This window comes from Ammospiza nelsoni, chromosome 14 (assembly GCF_027579445.1).
Source record: "Ammospiza nelsoni isolate bAmmNel1 chromosome 14, bAmmNel1.pri, whole genome shotgun sequence".
NCBI lineage: Eukaryota > Metazoa > Chordata > Aves > Passeriformes > Passerellidae > Ammospiza > Ammospiza nelsoni.
In genome coordinates, this window is record NC_080646.1 from 14,963,314 (window position 1) to 14,982,481 (window position 19,168).

Consider the following 19,168-nt stretch of genomic DNA (forward strand, 5'->3'; position numbering starts at 1 on the left):
AAAAGGTCAAATTATACTCAAGAGAGAACTACAAACAACTTCCTTTGTAGTGGAAAGACAATATAACCTGTTAGTACTTAAGTTTTTGGTTTGTTTTCTTTCAGTGAGGAAGGGCACTTTTTCTGGGCTCTTCCTTGCAAGGCAAAGGAGGGTGCTGATATTTTCATTCTGTGCAGATGTGTGTGGTGATATGCATATCACTCTTGATATGCTCTGCATATTTATACTTAAAGCAGTTCCCAGAAATGGAGTAAAAAGGAGAGCCTTGTGTGGGTCCATGTGCAAGATGGCATCTCACATAGTGAGTTGTTACATAATTTTAAGTCATTGCATCCAAACTGTTTTAGTTTTGTAGAATTTGTTTAGGACCATGGTAACATTTACATAGGAACTCCTATTAACATTTCTTCCATAGAGTCCTTTGTATGGAATATAAGCTAGTTCTGCTACACCAAGTCATAATAATTCCATGGGCTTTGCTTTTTGTTCATGTATTAGTTCTTGGTGACTTTTGCAGCTATGGGGCATTAATGCTCCTTGCTGATTTCTAGAAATATTTTGTCTTGTTTATATGTTGTAACTAGAAAGGTGAAGAACATAATGATGTAGTTTTAAATCAGCATTAAGATGTCATAGCCCTTCAGTATCTGACCATTCTGTGCTTACTTCAGTGTAAGTTTTTGCCCTTGATCATTGGGCTGTTTGTGTCTTATACTCTTTCCTTATAGTTTCATACTGCTCCTTCCAGCATGTCACACTGAGCTCTCAGAGCAAATGTATTCTTTGGTAGCTCTTTTTCTGAGGAAAATTTTAGTGTGGAAATTAGCCATACTTGACTTTATAAATAATGTATATCTAACTTAATCTATAGTGTTTCATAGTGTAATGTTGGGTCTCCATCAAAACTCACAACAGCCATTCTTTCAAAGCGGTTTATTTTTGTGTTTATTTTTACTGCTGCACCTGTGCCAGTGTTAGAAAAGACTGCTTGGTGTTAAAAATGAAGCACAATGAACATGTTTTTTAATGTCTGTAAATATGGTAATTGATACTTTTGTGGCTCCCTTTCTCTGTTGTGTGTTCCAGCATGGTGTAAAGTTTACACTTTACCTCTGAAGTTGTGATAACAGAGGACCAGGTGTGTCCCACTCCATCAGTAAAAGGCTGTTTTTGTTATTTAGCTGAGAAGCATAAGGAAAGAGATTGGAAATTCTTCAAATCCTTTTATTGGGATCTTTGTGCTCTGCAAGAGGCAAGGCAGTTTCAAAAGACTTGCAGAGGATGTGGATTTCTCCCTTTAGCTCCATGTCCAGATTAGGTAGTTCCCTGCCTGGGACATTAAAGAAGTGAGGCATAAAATAGCAAAATTGGGAAGACAACTGTGACAGAGAAGCCCAGTATTGATATCATGTGGTGGCTGCCACTTTGAAATGCAACTCCTGAGCAGAATGTGAGGCACAGACCACAGAGATGAACAGGAATTCTAAGAGCCTGTTTCATGTCCCTCTTGTCTTTGCCAGTGACAAGAGGAAGAGGTTACCTTGGAAACACCAATAGAGGTTTCTTCATTAATGAATGCTGATATGGAGCAAGTACTGCAAAAAATAGATAAACCTGGTGTATGTTGCAGCCCTTGTTGTCAGCTGTGATGCTTGGAAGAATCTGAAGCTGGCAACTGAAGTTTGTCACACAGCTTCTGTCCTTTGGTTAATACTGTGGAGGTTATGGGGTTTTGTCCAAAAGCACTAGAAAAAAAAATACACAGCCATTTTTGATTTAAGGTTGTCAAAAATATTCCTAGCACATGCACTGACAAAAGATAACATCTTGTGAGAACAGTCAAGGGCTGTAAACTGTGAGCACGCATATGGAAAAGGGATGCAACAGAATTTCTTACTAATTTCATATAGTACACTCACGCTCCTCTTGAGTTATGGCAGTGTCAACACTGAATATTTAAGGTGGCCACACATCAGGAACACATTTGTTACTCTTACTGCTTGTGCTGTTCCCTACATGTTGAGATTTGTCTGCCCTGACTGCACCATGCTTTTGTACATTTAAAGTAATAAAATTATAATTAAACTGATGGAATCGGGTTAATGCTTGTTTTGATGTATTTTGAGATGAGAAAAAAGGAGTAATTAACATCATGAGTAGTTGATGTGGAGGATGCTGCTTAAATTTTAATTGTTGTTTAAAAACCAAGTATTTATATATATATATATCCGGAATTGTATTCACTCCTTTTTCCCCAACTTGTAGGTGCTCATGATATGTGATAGTCACAAATACTTTTCCTGTGTAATATACTTATATCCCCATCAAAAGGATTGAAATTGTTTCAAGACTATATCTGTTTATAATAAAACATTTTTCAAATCTTACTTTTTAGTAATGCTTGGTAATAAAACCCATTAAATTTTCAGTGTGTGATGTGATAGAAGTGGGAGATAAATGGATTATTTTGAAATGGCTGGAAGAAAACATATAATAGCCATGTCTAGTTTTGATTTAGCTTTCACTTACAGTGCAAGACCAAGGATGCTGTCAGATTAAGTACCCTACTCTCTTTAAAATACATGAAATGTTGTCATCCATGTAATTGTGTGACAGGCTGGAAGTTCTTGAACATCTAAATTATATTTTTCCCTTGTTTGCCTCTTGAAGTGAGTAATAATAGGGTGCTTGTGGTTTTTTCCAGATAACATTTTTCATGCTGCTCTCTGCAGTGTGTGTGATGCTGAACCTGGCCGGGTCCATTCTCTCCTGTCAGAATGCTCAGCTGGTGAAGTCCCTGGAAGGATGTCAGCTGGTGAGTGATGGAAAACTCCTTTCTTACCAAGGGCAAGGGCTCTGTTCTTCATCTCTTAGGAGTTCACACACACTCCTGGGGTGGTGTTCACAGGGGTCCCAGGACGAGGGAAGAGACAAGAATCTTGACTCCATGTTTCAGAAGGCTGGTTTATTATTTTATTTTATATATATTGTATTAAAAGAAAATTATATATTATAACTGTACTAAAAGAATAGAAGAAAGGATTTAATCAGAAGGCTAGCAAGGAATAGAAAGGAATGGAAAGACAACAAAAGCTTGTGACTCTGAGAGAGTCCGAGCCAGCTGACTGTGATTGGCTATTAGTTAGAAACATCCAACATGGACCAATCAAAGATGCACCTGTTGCATTCCACAGCAGCAGATAATTATTGTTTTTCTTTTCCTCTGAGGCTTCTCAGCTTCTCAGGAGAAAAATCCTGGTAAAGGTGTTTTTCAGAAAATATATCCATGACACACTCCTTTAATTTCCAGTACAGTAGGTATTTAGTAGAGAAATTTATACGTGTTACAACTTAAAAAAACATTTTGGGAAAAGTTTGGAATAAAGTGCTAATGGATTTAATGCTTTGCTACCTCAAAAAGTAATTTTAATATCATAAGGATTGACCTTTTACTGTAATGGTAAAAATGATGCTTCAGCAGAATAGGTGGAGTTCAGGCCACGTCAGAGTGGTGTGGTAGTTACCATTTGATGTCAGCAGGATCAGAATTCCTTCCATCCAGTACTTGTCCAGGCAGTGGATTTCACAACATTTTGGTATGTGTATGCTAATATTTTGTTTACCAACCCGAGTTGTTTTTCATTTTCCTTTCCAAAGTAAATGAAAGTTACTTATGCTAAATAAAATACAGAACAATACAAATTATCATGATGTGGCACGCCCTACATTATAATGTACAATTTACTTAAAGCATCTGTGGTTTTATCTCAGGAAAAAAAAAACAACTGTATACACATTGAATTCCAGCATATTTTCTGGCTTCAGCTTGTGAAGATGCCTGCATAAGTCAACTCATGACTGAAATGTTTTGAGTTTAAGTAATAAGTGTTCAAACTGTAGTTTTGATTTTCAGAGCATGACGAAATGCTAAGTAGCTTTGCCACAGCGTGTTGTACTCTATATGGGCAAGTTAATTTAATTGTGGCTGTTTATCATATTGTAACTGTTAAAAAAAATTTTAAAAAAGTAACAGTTTCTTCTACCCAGACCTCACTCTTTAGGTTTTCCTTGCTCAAAATCCCGTTTCAGTCAGGCTGTGGACTTACACATGAATATATTGCATTGCCATGTTGCAGGGCTCTTATATATGGAATTCTGGAGTTCTGTTCTCATAGGCCACCCTCTGTGGGATACACTGGAGTGAACTGCACTGCTTTATGATTAAGCACAGGGTTTGACTCAGAAGGTGGTGATGTATTATGCTGAGCATATTTAATTACTTTATTACCATTTTTCACTTAAAAAGGATAAATCCCAGTTTCTTAGCCGCTTGTTCCAAGTGTATATTTAATTTTAATTCCTTAGATGGCTCTCTTTAGTGCTGTAGATCTGTGTAATCTTGCACTGTGTGACCGGTGTACATTATTAAGTCTAAATCCTTTACTTGCCTCCTAGGATACAAATGTACTTTCTGAGGATGCAGCTCTAGGAGTCAAAATCCAGCCTTCGCAGACATGTGGTTTGAAATGTAGTTAGCATCCCATGTAACTGAACCAGTAAATTTCCAAGCACAGTATACTAAAAAAGTCAAATTCAAAATAAATTCTGTTTTAGTTCTGGTCCTTCTGTCAAACTCATTCATGGTGAGTGCATGGTGATAATAGTATCTACTGTATTATGGAGTTTAAATTCAGCAGTGCTTCACATGTAGTGTTGTTACTTGAAGGAAAAGAACAAGACTCAGTGGTCTTATTTTGCTTTAAACACTGGGGATTTATTGTAGATTCCATAATATGTATTTCTGTGTGAATATGAGAAATGTGCTTGCCATATGTTAGCATTTTGAATATGTAATTTGTGAAGTTGGTTTATGTGCCCTTTATCCTGCAGCTTAGCAACATTCAACACTGAGGGGGAAAAGGGCAGCAGCTTTAATGCCTTGTTACAAAAATTAATTGGAGGGGTTTTTTTGTTTTTCCATAATTAGCTGCAGATCCTGTGGCCAAAACCTCAAGATACTGCTTTAAATCAGTGAGAATCAGATGTGTAGAGAGAAGTTACACACTCAAGCTGTTCATTAATGTGTACAGGACAAAAATTTGTGTGTAGGCATTTAATTTACAAATAATGGTTCTCTAAAATTGTTCTTTGAAAATATGGGTAGAGCAATTAATATATTTAAATATTATATGTACACATATTATTAAATATATTAATATATTTTAATTTATGTTCTATTACTGCACAAGACAGAATAAGTTTTATTTCTTCATCTATATTTGTTTTTATGGAGTTTACCTGTCTTGTAAGTCATTAATTTAAAAATAAATGCTGTAGTTTTAATCTAATTTAGAGGTGATTATTATTCAGAAAAGTAGTGATAGTGGAAGGTTACTTAGTGGAAGGTTACTTACTCTCTCTTGAAAAGTTACTTTTTTTAAAATTTTTGGTTGTACGGCTGAAATTGGCCGGTGGTTTCAGTAACACAAAAGGAAGACTCTTCTTGCCCCTGAATTATCTTTAGCTGGAATAGACAAAGCAAGGAAAAGTGAAGCAGGTGCAGGTTCTCAAAGAGCTGAATGGCAGAGCCCAGGTCCAGAACTGAGGTTTATTTGTATTCCATTTTGCACTGGAGCTAAACCCAGGTCTGTGCATATCAAAAACCAATTTTTAAAATTCCAGGAAAAAAAATATATGCTGTGTTGTTCTTAGTAATCTGTCAGTTTTTAATCTTGGTATTTCCCTACAATGCAACTTCATCCTTACTGGGTCCTCCCATCTTTCCCTCTGCATACGGTACTGGAATTGACTGAAGTTCCTTCCCCTGAGTAACCAATGGACCTTTCTTGTCCTTCACTGCCTTGTTGTCAGCTTTGGAACTCTCATAGTGCATTTTGAAATGGTTCCTTCCCTTTTTTATATTCCCTATAAAAACCCCCAAAGGTTAATTTAGAAGAAGTAAAATCTATTACTACTTTTACTAGAAGATTTCCATTTGTATTAAGGAGGTGGTAGAATGCAAAGTGACAGTGTCCACCAACTCCTAGCTCCTGTTAGGGGAGGGTGTGTGTGCACTTAGCAGCCAAACAAGCAAACAGGCTTCTTTCCAGCAGCATTGACAGAATTTGATTAATTGATACAGATTAGAAAAAAAATAAACATAATGCCTGTGAGAGTATGTCCACGTATTTGTAATAAATCTGGAAAGTCCTTTCCTTTTTTGATTCTCTGCTGTGTGAAAGTCAGGTTTTAATGGGTTTTATGGCTTTTGAAGAAACAGAACTGTTTTTTGACAAAACAAAATGAACTTGCAAGACAATTTATGCATATAGGCAGCTCTGGCTGATGTTTGAAATCTTAAATATGGTTTGGGTGAGGGTGTACTGTGCAACTGTCATAAATATGAAAGCACACAGAGTCAGCTGTGAGTACTGACTAGCATGAGTAAGAATCACAAAGTGGGACACAAATATGCACAGGATGGTGGGGAATGTGCAGGGGATGAAGTGAATGATGCTTTATTCTTGAGCTCTGCCAGCCAAAAAGAGATTGAAACACAGTTTTGGAGGCACTGCTGCTGTAATTGTGTCTGGGGTTGGTAAACACCAGCCCAGCAGCTGGAAGGAGCCATCCCAGCCCCTTCTCCCTGTACCAATGCAGGGTTTACAGTCACTGCTACTGTCTCTGTTTGTGGCACCACACAGCAAATGGCCTTTGAGATGTGACTTGGGCTAACAATAATCCACTTCTCCTTCTTCCTTGGGCTAACAATAATCCACTTCTCCTCCTTCCTTGGGCTAACAATAATCCACTTCTCCTTCCTTCCCAGAGAAAAAAAAGTTAATTTTGGCACTGTTTATGTCACAGAATAGCTGCATGAACTCTTGATCCTGTCTGCAGTGGGGCAGGGAAGGGCATTCTGGAGCCGGGGCTCAGGAGAGCTTTCAGCTGCTGCATTGCTGAGAACACAAATGCAGCGACACCTGCAGCCTTTGTCCTGCTCCCCATTGCAGCAACACTGCTCAGCAAAGAGGCCACTTCACAAACATGGAGGGAAAAGGTGCACAACAAGGCAAATTTCTCCAAAAATAATATGCTGCCAATCTGATAGTGAATCTTGGCTGTTTTGAATATGCTGTGATTCTTCAGATGGCCCTGTGTTTTGCAAGAAGTGCCATATAAAAAATTAGCTTTGAACTAATTTTAAAAATTAGATTAAAAGAAGAGATACTGGGCAGTACAAAGTTATGGAATAACTTTCAGAAAGTTATGAATTGAGAATCTCTCATAAATGGGGATTCTTGGCCCAGCCTTTTGAGCCTTATCTTTGTGACACCTGAACATTACACGTGGTACAGGTGGCCCTGGGATCTGGATTTCACATTAGCAATGCCAGATACATGGCATGAGTCAGTGCCTGTCCTTTATTGAACAGGGGCAGCAAGAATCAGAATAGATGATCTTGCAGTAAAAACCTTTGTCTGAAGTCCATTTTCCTCATTACAGAAACTTTTTAGCAGCTGAAGCTGATATTGATTTGCCAGGTGCAGCCTTCTGGCCCCTGGCTTTGACACAGCTCTAAATTCAAAGTGTGAGTTCCAGAATTCCTCAGCTGCATTTCTCAACCCCTGACCCATTTCCAGGGAGTTTTGGGAGCAAGACCTCCCCAGTGACAGCCAGTGCTTTGATTTTACATCAGCTTGAAGAGCTGAGGTCAGCTGATCATAAACCATTTAGTTGGGTTTTGCTCAGATATTTCTCCTTTAAAAAAAATGTATTAAAAGATTACAGGAATTGAAAAAGAGCTATTCTGAAATTGTTCAAGCTACTTTATAGTTAAATTGTATGCTAATGAGAAATAAACCCACAACTATCATAGAGGTGAACAAACTATGTTTTTTCTTTATTTCCTTGCAGTGTCTCTGGCATAGGGTATTACCAGTTTCTGTGAGTTGCCACAGACAATTATTTCCAGTGTTGCCTTGGAGAATATGGGAAATGGTGTAATTTACATACCAAATTTTTTCTAAAGCATTTTACAAATTGTGCTAGCTAGAGGGCAATCTGGAGTCTCAGGAGCTGAAGTCCCCTGAGATAGCTCCTGCCCTGAGCTTGCTTTCATCATAGTGAGCGAGCATTCAGTCATCTGAACCTCATCTGGAGAAGCTTATTATGTTCTTTTAATTGACTCTTAGTTTTGCTCTTCCATCTGCTGTCCTGGTCACCAGCATGTAAGGAGAGAGTGCTGCATAAGCCAGATAGGGGTAGCACTAAAAATACATATATTTAAACATACAACTTTTAAGATCATATGAACAATTTAAACATTCTTTGAGGTCTGAGAAGTAAGTAAATATTCTGTTGAAATGATTCTATGTATAAGGCTGTGCAAGGTAATTCCACAAGGAATGCTGGTACCTGTTTTTGTTCAGGAAATTGGCAACATCCTAGAGAGAATTTGATTTTAACATAGCGAACGTGTATTTGCATTGGGAATTTTTTAATGGATTTGTGTCTGGAAATATTGAGGGTTTTTTTAATGCAAAAGAGTAAGTAATAGGGTGGTTCAGATCTCACCACCCAGCCACTGTGTTTCCATCTTTACTTAGGGGAATAAAGGACTGATTTGTGATCATGACTCCTTCACATATTTTCTGACCTTTTTCTGTTATTTTTGGTTATCCCATATTGGGTATGATTTTATGTTTATTCAGTTGAGTTACTCTGGTTTCACCTGCCCCTGCAAAGCAATTTTTTTTCAAAAAGAGGCATAAAAGGTAACACTTTTGACATTGAATCCTCTTTCTGTATTTTCCCTGTTTTTATAGCTTATATTAGCCATTGAAAAACATTCTGCTCCAAAGGTTCTGCACAGAGATTTTAATTTTGCATTTAGTAGTCATTATTGTAACTGCAAATACTATTTTTGGGAAGTGTGTTTCTGTTGATTTATACTTTTTCTGACCTTTTCTTTTCTCCCCAGATTAAATTCGACAGTGATGGTGTCTGTGTTTGCTGTGAAATGCAGCACCAGACATCAGGCTGCAGTAACCTGGGAGAAACACTGAAGCTGAACCCTCTGCAGGAGTGCAATGCAGTGAGGCTGACCCTCAAGGTGTGTTGGGAGAGAATTAACTGATTATTGCAGTTTTAACTCACAAAGTGTGTGATGGAGGGAGCAGCAGCTGCTGTTTTGTGTTTTCATCCACCCTAATGTGCAAAAAAGCTCTCCATCACTATATCAGCATTTGTGTGGTAACTGTTAAGGATTACTCAAGAAACAGAAGTTCAAGCTGGCTGGTTTATGCTGGAAGATGCAAGAAGAATTATCTTTCACTGTGCTGTTCTGAGGTGGTGTTTATTGGTGCTATGGTGAATGCAAAGAAACACAAAGTGTTGCAGAATAATGAGATTATGTCCTGATGTGAAGGCGGCCACATCGCTTTGGGGGAGAGGAGTGAGTGAGCGTTCTTTCTGGGTGGTGCTGGAAACCTGCTTATAAACTGCCCTGCAACACTGTAAGAAGTTTAAACCTTGTAGCATTTTGTGTTACAGCTACCCAGATGAAAAATTGAGAGCAAATACTGAGCATATTGTATGAGTGAGTTAGAGCTCAGTGTGATTGCTGCCATCATTGCTTCACTTCATTATCACCAAATGGGAAAGCATTGATGCTATGTTGTTTTGAAAATAATAAGGAATCAATGAAAGAACTGCTCAGAAAAAGGAACCCTAGGCTGAAAGGCAGATATTGATTCATTCTAGGTTTAATTGCATGATCAGCAGAACTCTGTATCTGTGACTCTCAATTTCAAAGTCTTCATTTTATTAAAACTAATAGAAAATAATGGAGTAAAGTAGAGAAAATTCGTTGTGAGAAGGATCTTAGGGAGGTAGATTTTCTCAGTCGGTCCTGAGAAAGCAATAAAAGTTTTATTGATATTTGAAGATATATTTTAAAATTCAGAATGGATAGAAATCCTTTACAAGGTATGTAATAAATACCTCAATGTTCTTCAGGCTTGTTAAGAAAAAGCAAAAAAACCCAAGCTAACACTAAGTAATATGGATGAGGTAGAAGTTAAAATATTTTTATATGGCCCCAAAATTAAGTAAGAACTCTGCCTCAGGTTTTAATGAGGATGATAAAGATTACAGAGCAAAAACCTACTGGGTAGCAGGAGTTTAGTAAGTGGAAAAGAAGCATAACTTGGCATTGCTGGTCAAAACATAACAATAACAGTGAAATGTATTACAAGAAGGTAACTTCTGAGAAGGACGTCCCTCAAAGTATGACAGATGCAGAAACATGAACCTGTCATTCAGGAAAAGCTGACTTGCTAATCCCATGAAAATAAAGATTGAGGGAGCATATGTTTGCTGCCTGTAAATATGTCAGCAAGGTAAACTTTAATGAGAGGGAAAACAACTGTTTATCTTTGGAGGACCTTGTCAGCATATGAAGTGAGTAGAAGTGACATATGCTGTAAATCAAGACAAGGATTCTAACCAATACAGCAGTCAGAATACAAGCACAAAATTGAATTTCTTCTAAGATATAACTCAATCATTTATAAAGGGAATTGACATATCAACTTACATTACAAGAAAATGGGTTTAAACACAGGAGTTTCCATGGGTATAGTCTGAGTGCAATTTTAATTATGTTCAGAACTTTTCATCTAAGAAAAGGTAGTTAGGAAAGTAACTTTTTCAGGAAGTTTTTTACATCTTTTTCAGTTTTAATTTTACATTTCCTTTCTATTTGGCTTAGCTCTGATTCCTGGCTGTAAATTTAAGAACAGTAGGTAACAGCTGACAGTGATAAGGCTCAGCCTCTTTAATTACAGTTAACAACTACAAAGTAATTTTAAAGAAACAGGTGTTTTAGTACCAAAATCTCAATTATATTAATTGCTTGAGGAGCCAGAGGGAGAGAAATTGTAGAGAACCAGAGTTAAGATTACATTTCATGTATAACATTTTGTAGGTTTCGTGCTCCTCTTTATTGCAGGTGGGGTAAAAATCTGATGTTTCCACTAAGTCACCTGTGGGGTTTTGGTGGTAGGAGCTGTGGAGCTCCCTGTGAACAGAGCAATCCAGCACATCTCACCTGTCTGATCTTGTTCCCAGGCAGTCACACAGGACAAGGAAAGCCAGCAGTGGCTCCTGGCCCTTTGTGTGTTAACTCAGCCTTGCATTGTATTGAGTGGGGGGTTCATAATTGCTTTGAAAAATCTCTAAATTTGTTGTTGTTGTTTCTGCAATGAACCATCTCTATGTGCTTTTTGTAAATCAATCCTCTTTCTTCATTTCAAGCCCTAAATAAACTACTCAAACCTTTTAATGGGGACAGAGGAGCTACCACTGCAGCATGTATGGTCCCATATATGCACATTTATAGATACAAGTATTGATTGCAAATGCTGACTTCTGAGATTAGTTGAATAGTGGGATTTCAGCACAAAATTATATGTTACAGCAAAATGGCCAAAAATACTGTGCTATTTCACTGTTGTACTGGGGTCTCAGCCCACCCAAGGGTATTGAATTGTAGGGTTAGAATTATAAATATAAGATACCATACTTGTAGTGTTGCCTGCACAACTCAGTAGAAATAGCAGCTGCATGATGAGATGGACTGCCATTAAGATCTGCAGGCACCCAAGTGGGATCCATCTACCCTGGTTTACAGTGGAGACAATTCCTGGTTCCTGTATTTCACTAGGACATGTGGAGTTTTTTAGTTTCCTGCAGTAGTAGCTCCTAAATTGCCCCTGGAAAGAAGGTTCTTTGCTTTCCTCTGGATGCTCAGGCTCAATGATCCGTGCTTCTAAAGGATGTCAGTGTCCTAGTACCTTGATTTATTTTTTTTTTTTACAGTAACTACATTTCTAGAACAGCTTTATCCTATATTAGGAAGTTACTTGGTTTAATTAAAGCCAAATGAAGGCACAAGCAAATCCTACCTATTTACAAAATTAGTTAAAAGAGTTTAAAAGGTTTATTAAGAATCAGGTGTCTAAAAATGAGATGATGGCCACAGATGGGAAGGAGTTAGGATGCAGTTTCAATAACATCTACTTAATCTGGTTTTCTGCAGGAAGTGGATGAAATTTTAAGGAACTGACTTTTTCTTGTCAGGTTAATTAAAGTAAAAAGGCCAATTTTTTCTGATATCTTTCATCTATGAAAATTTTGTCTTCTTTCTAAACTCAGAGTATTCTTAACTTACTTAAGATATACCTGCAACATTTTGAGAGGATGAAGTTAGGTATTTAGAAGTTTGAGTTATTTTGTAATGTATTATTGCTGTCTGATACTGACATGCAAGAGGGGAATGTTATTCTATTTTAGTTTAGTAAGGATGCAGTTGAGTATTTTAAATTACTTTTAACAGCTTTAAACAGTCTGGATTACCTGCAGACAAGTATGTGAGTTTATAGATTTGCTATTTATGTAATTGCTTCCTACTTTACCTAAGGTGCATCTGTAGAATGCTTTTGTGACTATCAGGCAAGGACAGAAGCTGATTCCCTCCTCTGTCTTCAGCATAAATATTTGGTTTGGAGCTGCTAAAGTTCAAGTATGATGTAAATAGTAAATGTCTTTTTCAGGTTTCTGGTTCCATTCATTAGTTAGGCATCTCTATTAAAGATTTATGTAGTCAGGGCTCTTGAAGTCTTCTGTGTGAATACTTTCTTTCCTTTCCTCTCCTTTGGATCTGAATTTTTTGTTACTGAGTTTCCTGATGACCAGGTCTACTCATACATTTAATTTTTTTTTCATTCAGAAGGAGATGCTTCTATTTGCAAAGCAGAGGAGGATGGCTCCTAGCACGTTCTTTGGAGTTATGAGAACAGTCTTTCCTCAGGTTTACTGTAAGACCAAATGCAATATTATTAATTTTACTGAGTGAATTACCTGAAAGGCTTCTTAAGCTACTTAAAATTGGTTAAAGCTCAGCACAGAATAAGTAATTCCAGATCAGATTTTTAAATGCTGGATTTGTTTCACATTCCTTTACAGGCAGCTGAAAATATTCCCTACATTGAGTGTATTTACCACACCACAAATCATCAAAAATAGGGCAGATCAGGCTGGGCTTTGTAGTCTGAGTAGCTGAGCTACTTTTCCTTGCTCATACTTCTTTCTGTTGCTGGCTTGGACAATGAGTGAATATGGTTGTAAATTCTCTCATGGCTGACAAGGTGCCTCTTTAAATTACTGCAATCTGTTTATTCCATCCTTGTCCAGTTATGTTGTGAAACCTTAGCCTTTCAGGAGTCTCCAACTATCATATCCCCAGTACTGCATTCAATGCAGGCACCTGAGTTGGAAGGTATGCAAACTGGAGTGCAAGCAGAGATTTTTAAGTAGCAGTGCACTGTGAATTATACTGTACTTTCAAACCTTAAATCTATTTTATGAAGTGTTGACCATCTCTCCATTTACAATGCAATGTGTGGTTGAGACCCATTTGACTCAGAATTAATTCTTGAGCCTTCCTTGTGTTAGAGCAGATATTTTTCCCAGTGTTTTCTAGATGCGTCCAGTGAGAACAACTAAAGTTATATTTTGAGTTAAAAGGATTGTTGTCCTTGAATTCTTGAATTAAAGAGGTACATTGACACTAATTTCATGGGTGAAAAAGCTTTGCTGCTCATTATCTCTTTTGAAGATACAGTAGTATAAGAAATGAAGCGCTGTAATTGAAGTCAATCAAGGAGAAAGGAAATGATCTCCACAGCGTTGCAGCCATGGAGCTGCTTTGAGCCATTGTTGGCTGGGGATGCTGAGATCTGTGTGCTCAGGGCTGCTGCTCACAGAGCTCCTTTCACACATCAGCAAGCTGATTTTGCTGCTTTCATCCTGTATTGGCTAAAGTCTCAAAAGTGGCGAGAACCTCAAAGACTACAAATCTTTTATTTCCACAGCAAAATAATCTATTCAGCCAGCAAAATGTGAGCGTGTTGTAAAGAGAGCTGTCAGTTCAATACTGTTGAGCAGACTGGAACTCATAAAATGAAATGGATGTACTTTGTGTATTTCTAGAGCAAAACAGATTTAAATACACTTTCTCAATTCTGTGTAAGCAGCACAGCTGATTAATTTTCTGTGTAGTACTTGGCAGAGTGAATCTTTAGATGTAATTGTGCTTCATCTGTGTGGTGTGGTCTGTACTGAGTGACAAATTCTCTGCTTTGATGTTCATGCGTGTAACTTCATTTTCAGTACAGTTATTGCTGTGATAGGTAGAAGCAAGAGAGTGACTGAATATTTACCAAAGTCTGCATTTGAGTTTTGAAGTTGTGCAGACATTCCTGTTTTAGCCTGGTTTACTTGATGGTTTTAAAAGGTAACTAATATTAGAGACAAGTGCAGTTATAAATTGGTGTCTGTGCTGAAGGAACTCTATGGGTATGGCCCACCATTAGAGTGAAGTGATACTATTCCAGTTTTGCTTTATGTTTGCTGTGGTACGAGGTACAAATGATGTTCTGAAGGACGGAATTTCAGCAGAGTGAGCACACATGGAGTGAGTGTTCATTGGTTATAAGGGACCAGCTCTGCCAGTGCACCCATCATGGGCTGATGGGCTTTGTGCTATTGTCATTTTTCATTTTAGAGTCTATCTCATCTCTTTGCTTCTGTCAGGTAATTGCATGTGCTAACAGCTGTTCTAAATTGCTTTGTTAAATGATTGTTTCTACAGTTGAGTTATCGATGTGGCAATCACCAATTTTTTACTTATTCCAGTTTGATACCATCTGACTGCTTTATCACCCAGCATTTTGAGGGAAAACAAAAAAAACAGTTTTTAGAACAAATTGCTTTTCAAGCATATTGCAGTATGTGTTTTTATATGATATTCTCAATTAATTATATCTTAAAATTACATTTTTTGAATACAAAATATCAAAATATTACAACTAAACATTCAGATTTTAAATAATACTCAGGTTTTGTAATGTATCTCCTATTTTAATCCGTTCTGTAGGATTTTGGACTACACATTTAGAGCATGCATTTTTATACATTTATGTATTGTTTTAATTGTGCTAGTAAAGGAAGAACTGAGGTGCAGTAGCACAAAAACAATGTCAAAAAAATGACAGTTTAAACAGCTTGAATTAGAAAAAAGAATAAATAACTGTTCTGTCTCTAAGTTAGACATATGGGAAATGATAGTATGAAGATTTGAGAATGCACAGGTATTGTGTGGGAATTCCCCAGGTATCCTTTGGGAGCACAGCACAAGTCAAAGGTGTCTGTTTTTATGGAGGGAAAGCATGATAAACAGTTATGCAGGTGTTGGCTCCATTATTTTGGTAATTGTTCAGTTGTAGTATAAATGGAATACTGCAACCATGAAATCTTGCTTTTTCCACTGTCAGTATTAACTTTTAGTTGTGCTTTTAAGATTTAGTGAGGGCCCTACTTGGGAAAATAAGTGGCCACAGAGAAACAGCTCACAGTGCTGCCTGACTCCTGTGGGTGTATCTCTGGGCTGGTCTAGGCATGGTTCCAGGCAATCCTGACAGCTGATTCCACTCTGGAGGGATTTGTGTCCTCTGCAGCTAGTGAGCTAAGGTGTATGAAGAAAATTGTATATGTAACCTGTCAAAGAGTAATCCTCCCTAGTACATTATACTTATCAGAGCATTAATTGTCATATAAACATGCTGAAGAATCAGAGTTTTGTCTTAAAAAGGCAAAGACAGCATCTAGGAGGAAATTGGTTCAACCATTTCTGAGGAGCAGAGAATTGTATTTTGTACCATTAGAGATTCATGTGTTGTGTGTTCTGATTAGTGTTCTGGTAGATATCAGCTAAAGATCTGTTTCTAAAGTTCCCTGATTTTGTATTTAGTACAGATTTCCCTCTCCTTTAGACAACTATAAATGTAGCAGGCTGGGGCTGTGGGGGTTGGATTGGCCCTGTTGTGGTTACTGCTTTTGCACAGACATTTCCTAAAGGATGCCTTAATTGTCCTTGTTTGTTCCAGCTGCTGTCTGTCAGCACCTGCCCTGTCCTTCTGGCAGTGTGCTTGGCCATGGAGGGCTTTAGTTCCTGCTCACTTTTATCTATAGCTGAATAAATGAGTGTCATGGATTACCTAATTATTTTTTCTACAGGGCACAGGGAGTGAATTTCCTGAAAATGATAAATTGCCTGAGGCTGATTAATGTTTGGGGAGGCTGGGGGCAGTGGGGAACAGAGGAGAAGGGTGGGTTATGGCTTGATTCCTGTTTGAGTTGAAACAGACTTTAGGATAAAAAAGCCAAAACAAATAAAGAAGCAGTATAGCTTTAAGAAATATCTAGTGGTGGTGAGGCCTCCACAACCATTGCTCAGTTGTTACTGTCTCTATTAAAATTTTAGACTTACAGTGTTTTAGATGTCTGCTCCTTATTGATATTTATGAAATACACAAAAACTCTGCATCCCTGCATTTGGGATTTTCTAGTTGTGCCTTCACCTTCAAAGAGGTTGTAGCAGAAGAGGAATTGTGTGCTTAGCCTGGAAAGGTGGAAAGAGGCTGCTGTTCCTGTGGGCAGCAATCCCTGCCCTACAGCAAAAGCAAAATGCTGAGTAACAAACAGAGCACAGCTGTCCCAGAGTGCCGGGAAATGTCTCAGGGTGGGTAAGGATGAGTGCAGCCTGCAAGGCACAAGAAATAATCCTCACACCAGAGTCAGTGTTTGCAAAGCCTTCAGTTGTGCCTGGTTTAGGATCCTGCATTTAAAGAAAGATGTGGGCCCAGGTGAGATGAAACAAATTAGATTAATGAAAAGGATCAGAGACCTGGAAAGTTGATTTCAGTTGAGAATTGGAGAAAATGGTGTTAATATGTCATGCAGTAAAGGTGGAAAAGGCTTCAAGAGTGATAATAGAGTTCAAAGGTATAAAAGTCTGCTGTGTAACAGCCTGTTCTCAAGAGCTGTAGAAGAAAAGAAGCCATGGGTTTCATCTGTGGGATGGACATAACCAGGACACTGATGGTAAAAATAAACACTGGAATAGTGAATAATAGAGATGAAGCTGTGGGGTCTTTAGGAACAAATGAGAAAAACATCTGCCATGGGACTTAGAGGCACAGTTAAGTCTGTCCTGGGACATGTAAAGTGTATGAGGGCCTTGGAGTGACTTTGCATCCTACTTTAGAACTCTGATTTTATTATTTAGCATAAATGGTATTAAATTGTGCACTCAGATTGGCTACGTTTTTTGTATTTACATGGCTGTTGTAGGCAATGGATGATGTTTCTTCCTGCTAGGAAATAGTCCTGTTTTCTACCCTAGATCTTGTCTCTGCCTTGGTGTTCTTTACCTAGGTTTCCATATGGAAAGCAGAACAGGAAGGATCTCAACCTCCCTTTTTTGGCACTGTTAACTAATTGGGTCTCCAGGGATCACTTTGTCTGTTTACCTGCATTTGAGTGCCCTAAGTTGGTCTGTATGACTCTGAGTGGGTCCTCTGCATCACCTTCTGTCAGTGACTTGGTGGTTGGCCCTTCCAGTATTTTGCTATTAATGCTGCTGATTCATTATTCCTCTGGCTGAGGGGCTGGCCAAGAAGACAGAAAACTCCTGACCAGATCAACAAGAGCAAATCTGGCTCAGTGTAAGTTATTAAATGACCAAAACTTGTTGGGCCATTTATTGTCTGCCTGGTTCCCATGCCTAGCATTTCCATCTTCAAATGAAGGTCACCTGAGGAGCAAACAATTACAGTGGCAGGAGTAAATCTGCACCTTTCTATCATTTGTTTCAGAACTGTTGGGGAAAACAAAGCAATTTATAGCATGGAAGTTGTTTCATGCATTGGCAGTGAATGAAATACTCTGTTAAACTTAGACCCTATGGAATGTTCTTTACACAGAGAGTGGTTTTACTCACTGTGTTGTAGCAATTTTCTTCTGTTCTCTGTGCTGCTTTTTCTCAAATGCTTTTACTGGCTATTCAGAGAACTGGGCCACACAATAGCCCCAGCAGCCATGCAGTTTCTGTACAAGGATTGTAGTAGTTTTGAAATATTGCCAGCACACGAAATTCTTTTCTTTTCACTGGCTGTGGAGAAAGTAAATACAAATCTGATGATTGGAAGAGAGATAAAGGCTTTATTTTTAGTGACATCATTGCTCTAAAAATGTTCCATTTTAATTCAAATGTTTATTTTCTTTTATTCTACTTATTAAACCAATATTCTCTGTTCTATTTTAAACTTCTTGTTCTTTAAAAACAAAGCCAACAATATGACATAGGCACTCAATTCATCAGTAGAAGGTGAAATATCTGGGTGGGTAATCACTGTTTTCTCTCGTGTATAAAAATGCATTGAGTTTCTGACACAGGATAAGTCTCTATTTCATACTAGAATTTTTTTAACACACAACCCTAAGTTGTAGACTTCAACTACTCAAAGCAATAATATTTCTGCATGTAGTTTTTAATCAGAGATGTCTTTTACAGTATCTTTCTTGTGATAGCTGCAGCTAGGAGTCGACTGTGAAAGAGTAAATTGTCTTTGTGGGGAACAAGGAAATTTGAATACCAATATTTCTGAGGAAATATCTAATAGCAAATGTGTTGTGAGAACTGGGGAAGGGAAGATGTTTGTTTCTGTAATTGCTGCTTTTGTGGATTGCTACCTGAAAAAGATTACAAGCTAAATGAGTTCTACCCAGTTATTTGGGACCTTATTCATGGATAGCAGTTGAGAGTGTTTGTTATCAAATTCCTCAAGCATTTCCTGTGCTTTGTGTCCCTGAGATAAGAGATGATATTCTGCTGCTGTCTCTTGCAGGACCTGTTGTTCAGTGTGTGCGCTCTCAATATCATCTCCACCATTGTCTGTGCTTTGGCAACAGCAATGTGTTGCATGCAGATGGTTTCTTCTGATCTCCTGCAAATGGTGAGTACGTTTCAGTGGCAACCCAGGGTTTGTCCAGCACAGCACAGTGTCCTTCTCTGTGGATGCTCATTTGCTACTCTTTGCTTATAAACTTCAGCCTACTTGTGTGTCTGTGTAGTGTTAGAATGTGTGTGTACATGGGTGTATTTTCTATCTGCATACATCTATATAAACATAGCATGTAGATGTATGCAGCATGAAGAGCTGCTGTGCTTCAATGTTTATGTATTATGGTGTATGATCAGGAT

The 19,168-nt window shown here is 38.0% G+C and overlaps 1 protein-coding gene across 1 annotated transcript in view; it reads left to right on the forward strand.

Annotated features, from left to right (window-relative positions):
• The window catches only part of ENTREP2 (endosomal transmembrane epsin interactor 2), an 81,746-nt gene that overhangs the window by 42,695 nt on the left and 19,883 nt on the right, over nucleotides 1-19,168 (forward strand). Inside the window, exons 3-5 of the mRNA XM_059482320.1 lie at nucleotides 2,705-2,815; nucleotides 8,984-9,115; nucleotides 18,813-18,920. Coding sequence (XP_059338303.1) covers nucleotides 2,717-2,815; nucleotides 8,984-9,115; nucleotides 18,813-18,920 — 339 coding nt within the window. The 5' untranslated portion in view covers nucleotides 2,705-2,716. The remainder of the gene's footprint in view (nucleotides 1-2,704; nucleotides 2,816-8,983; nucleotides 9,116-18,812; nucleotides 18,921-19,168) is intronic.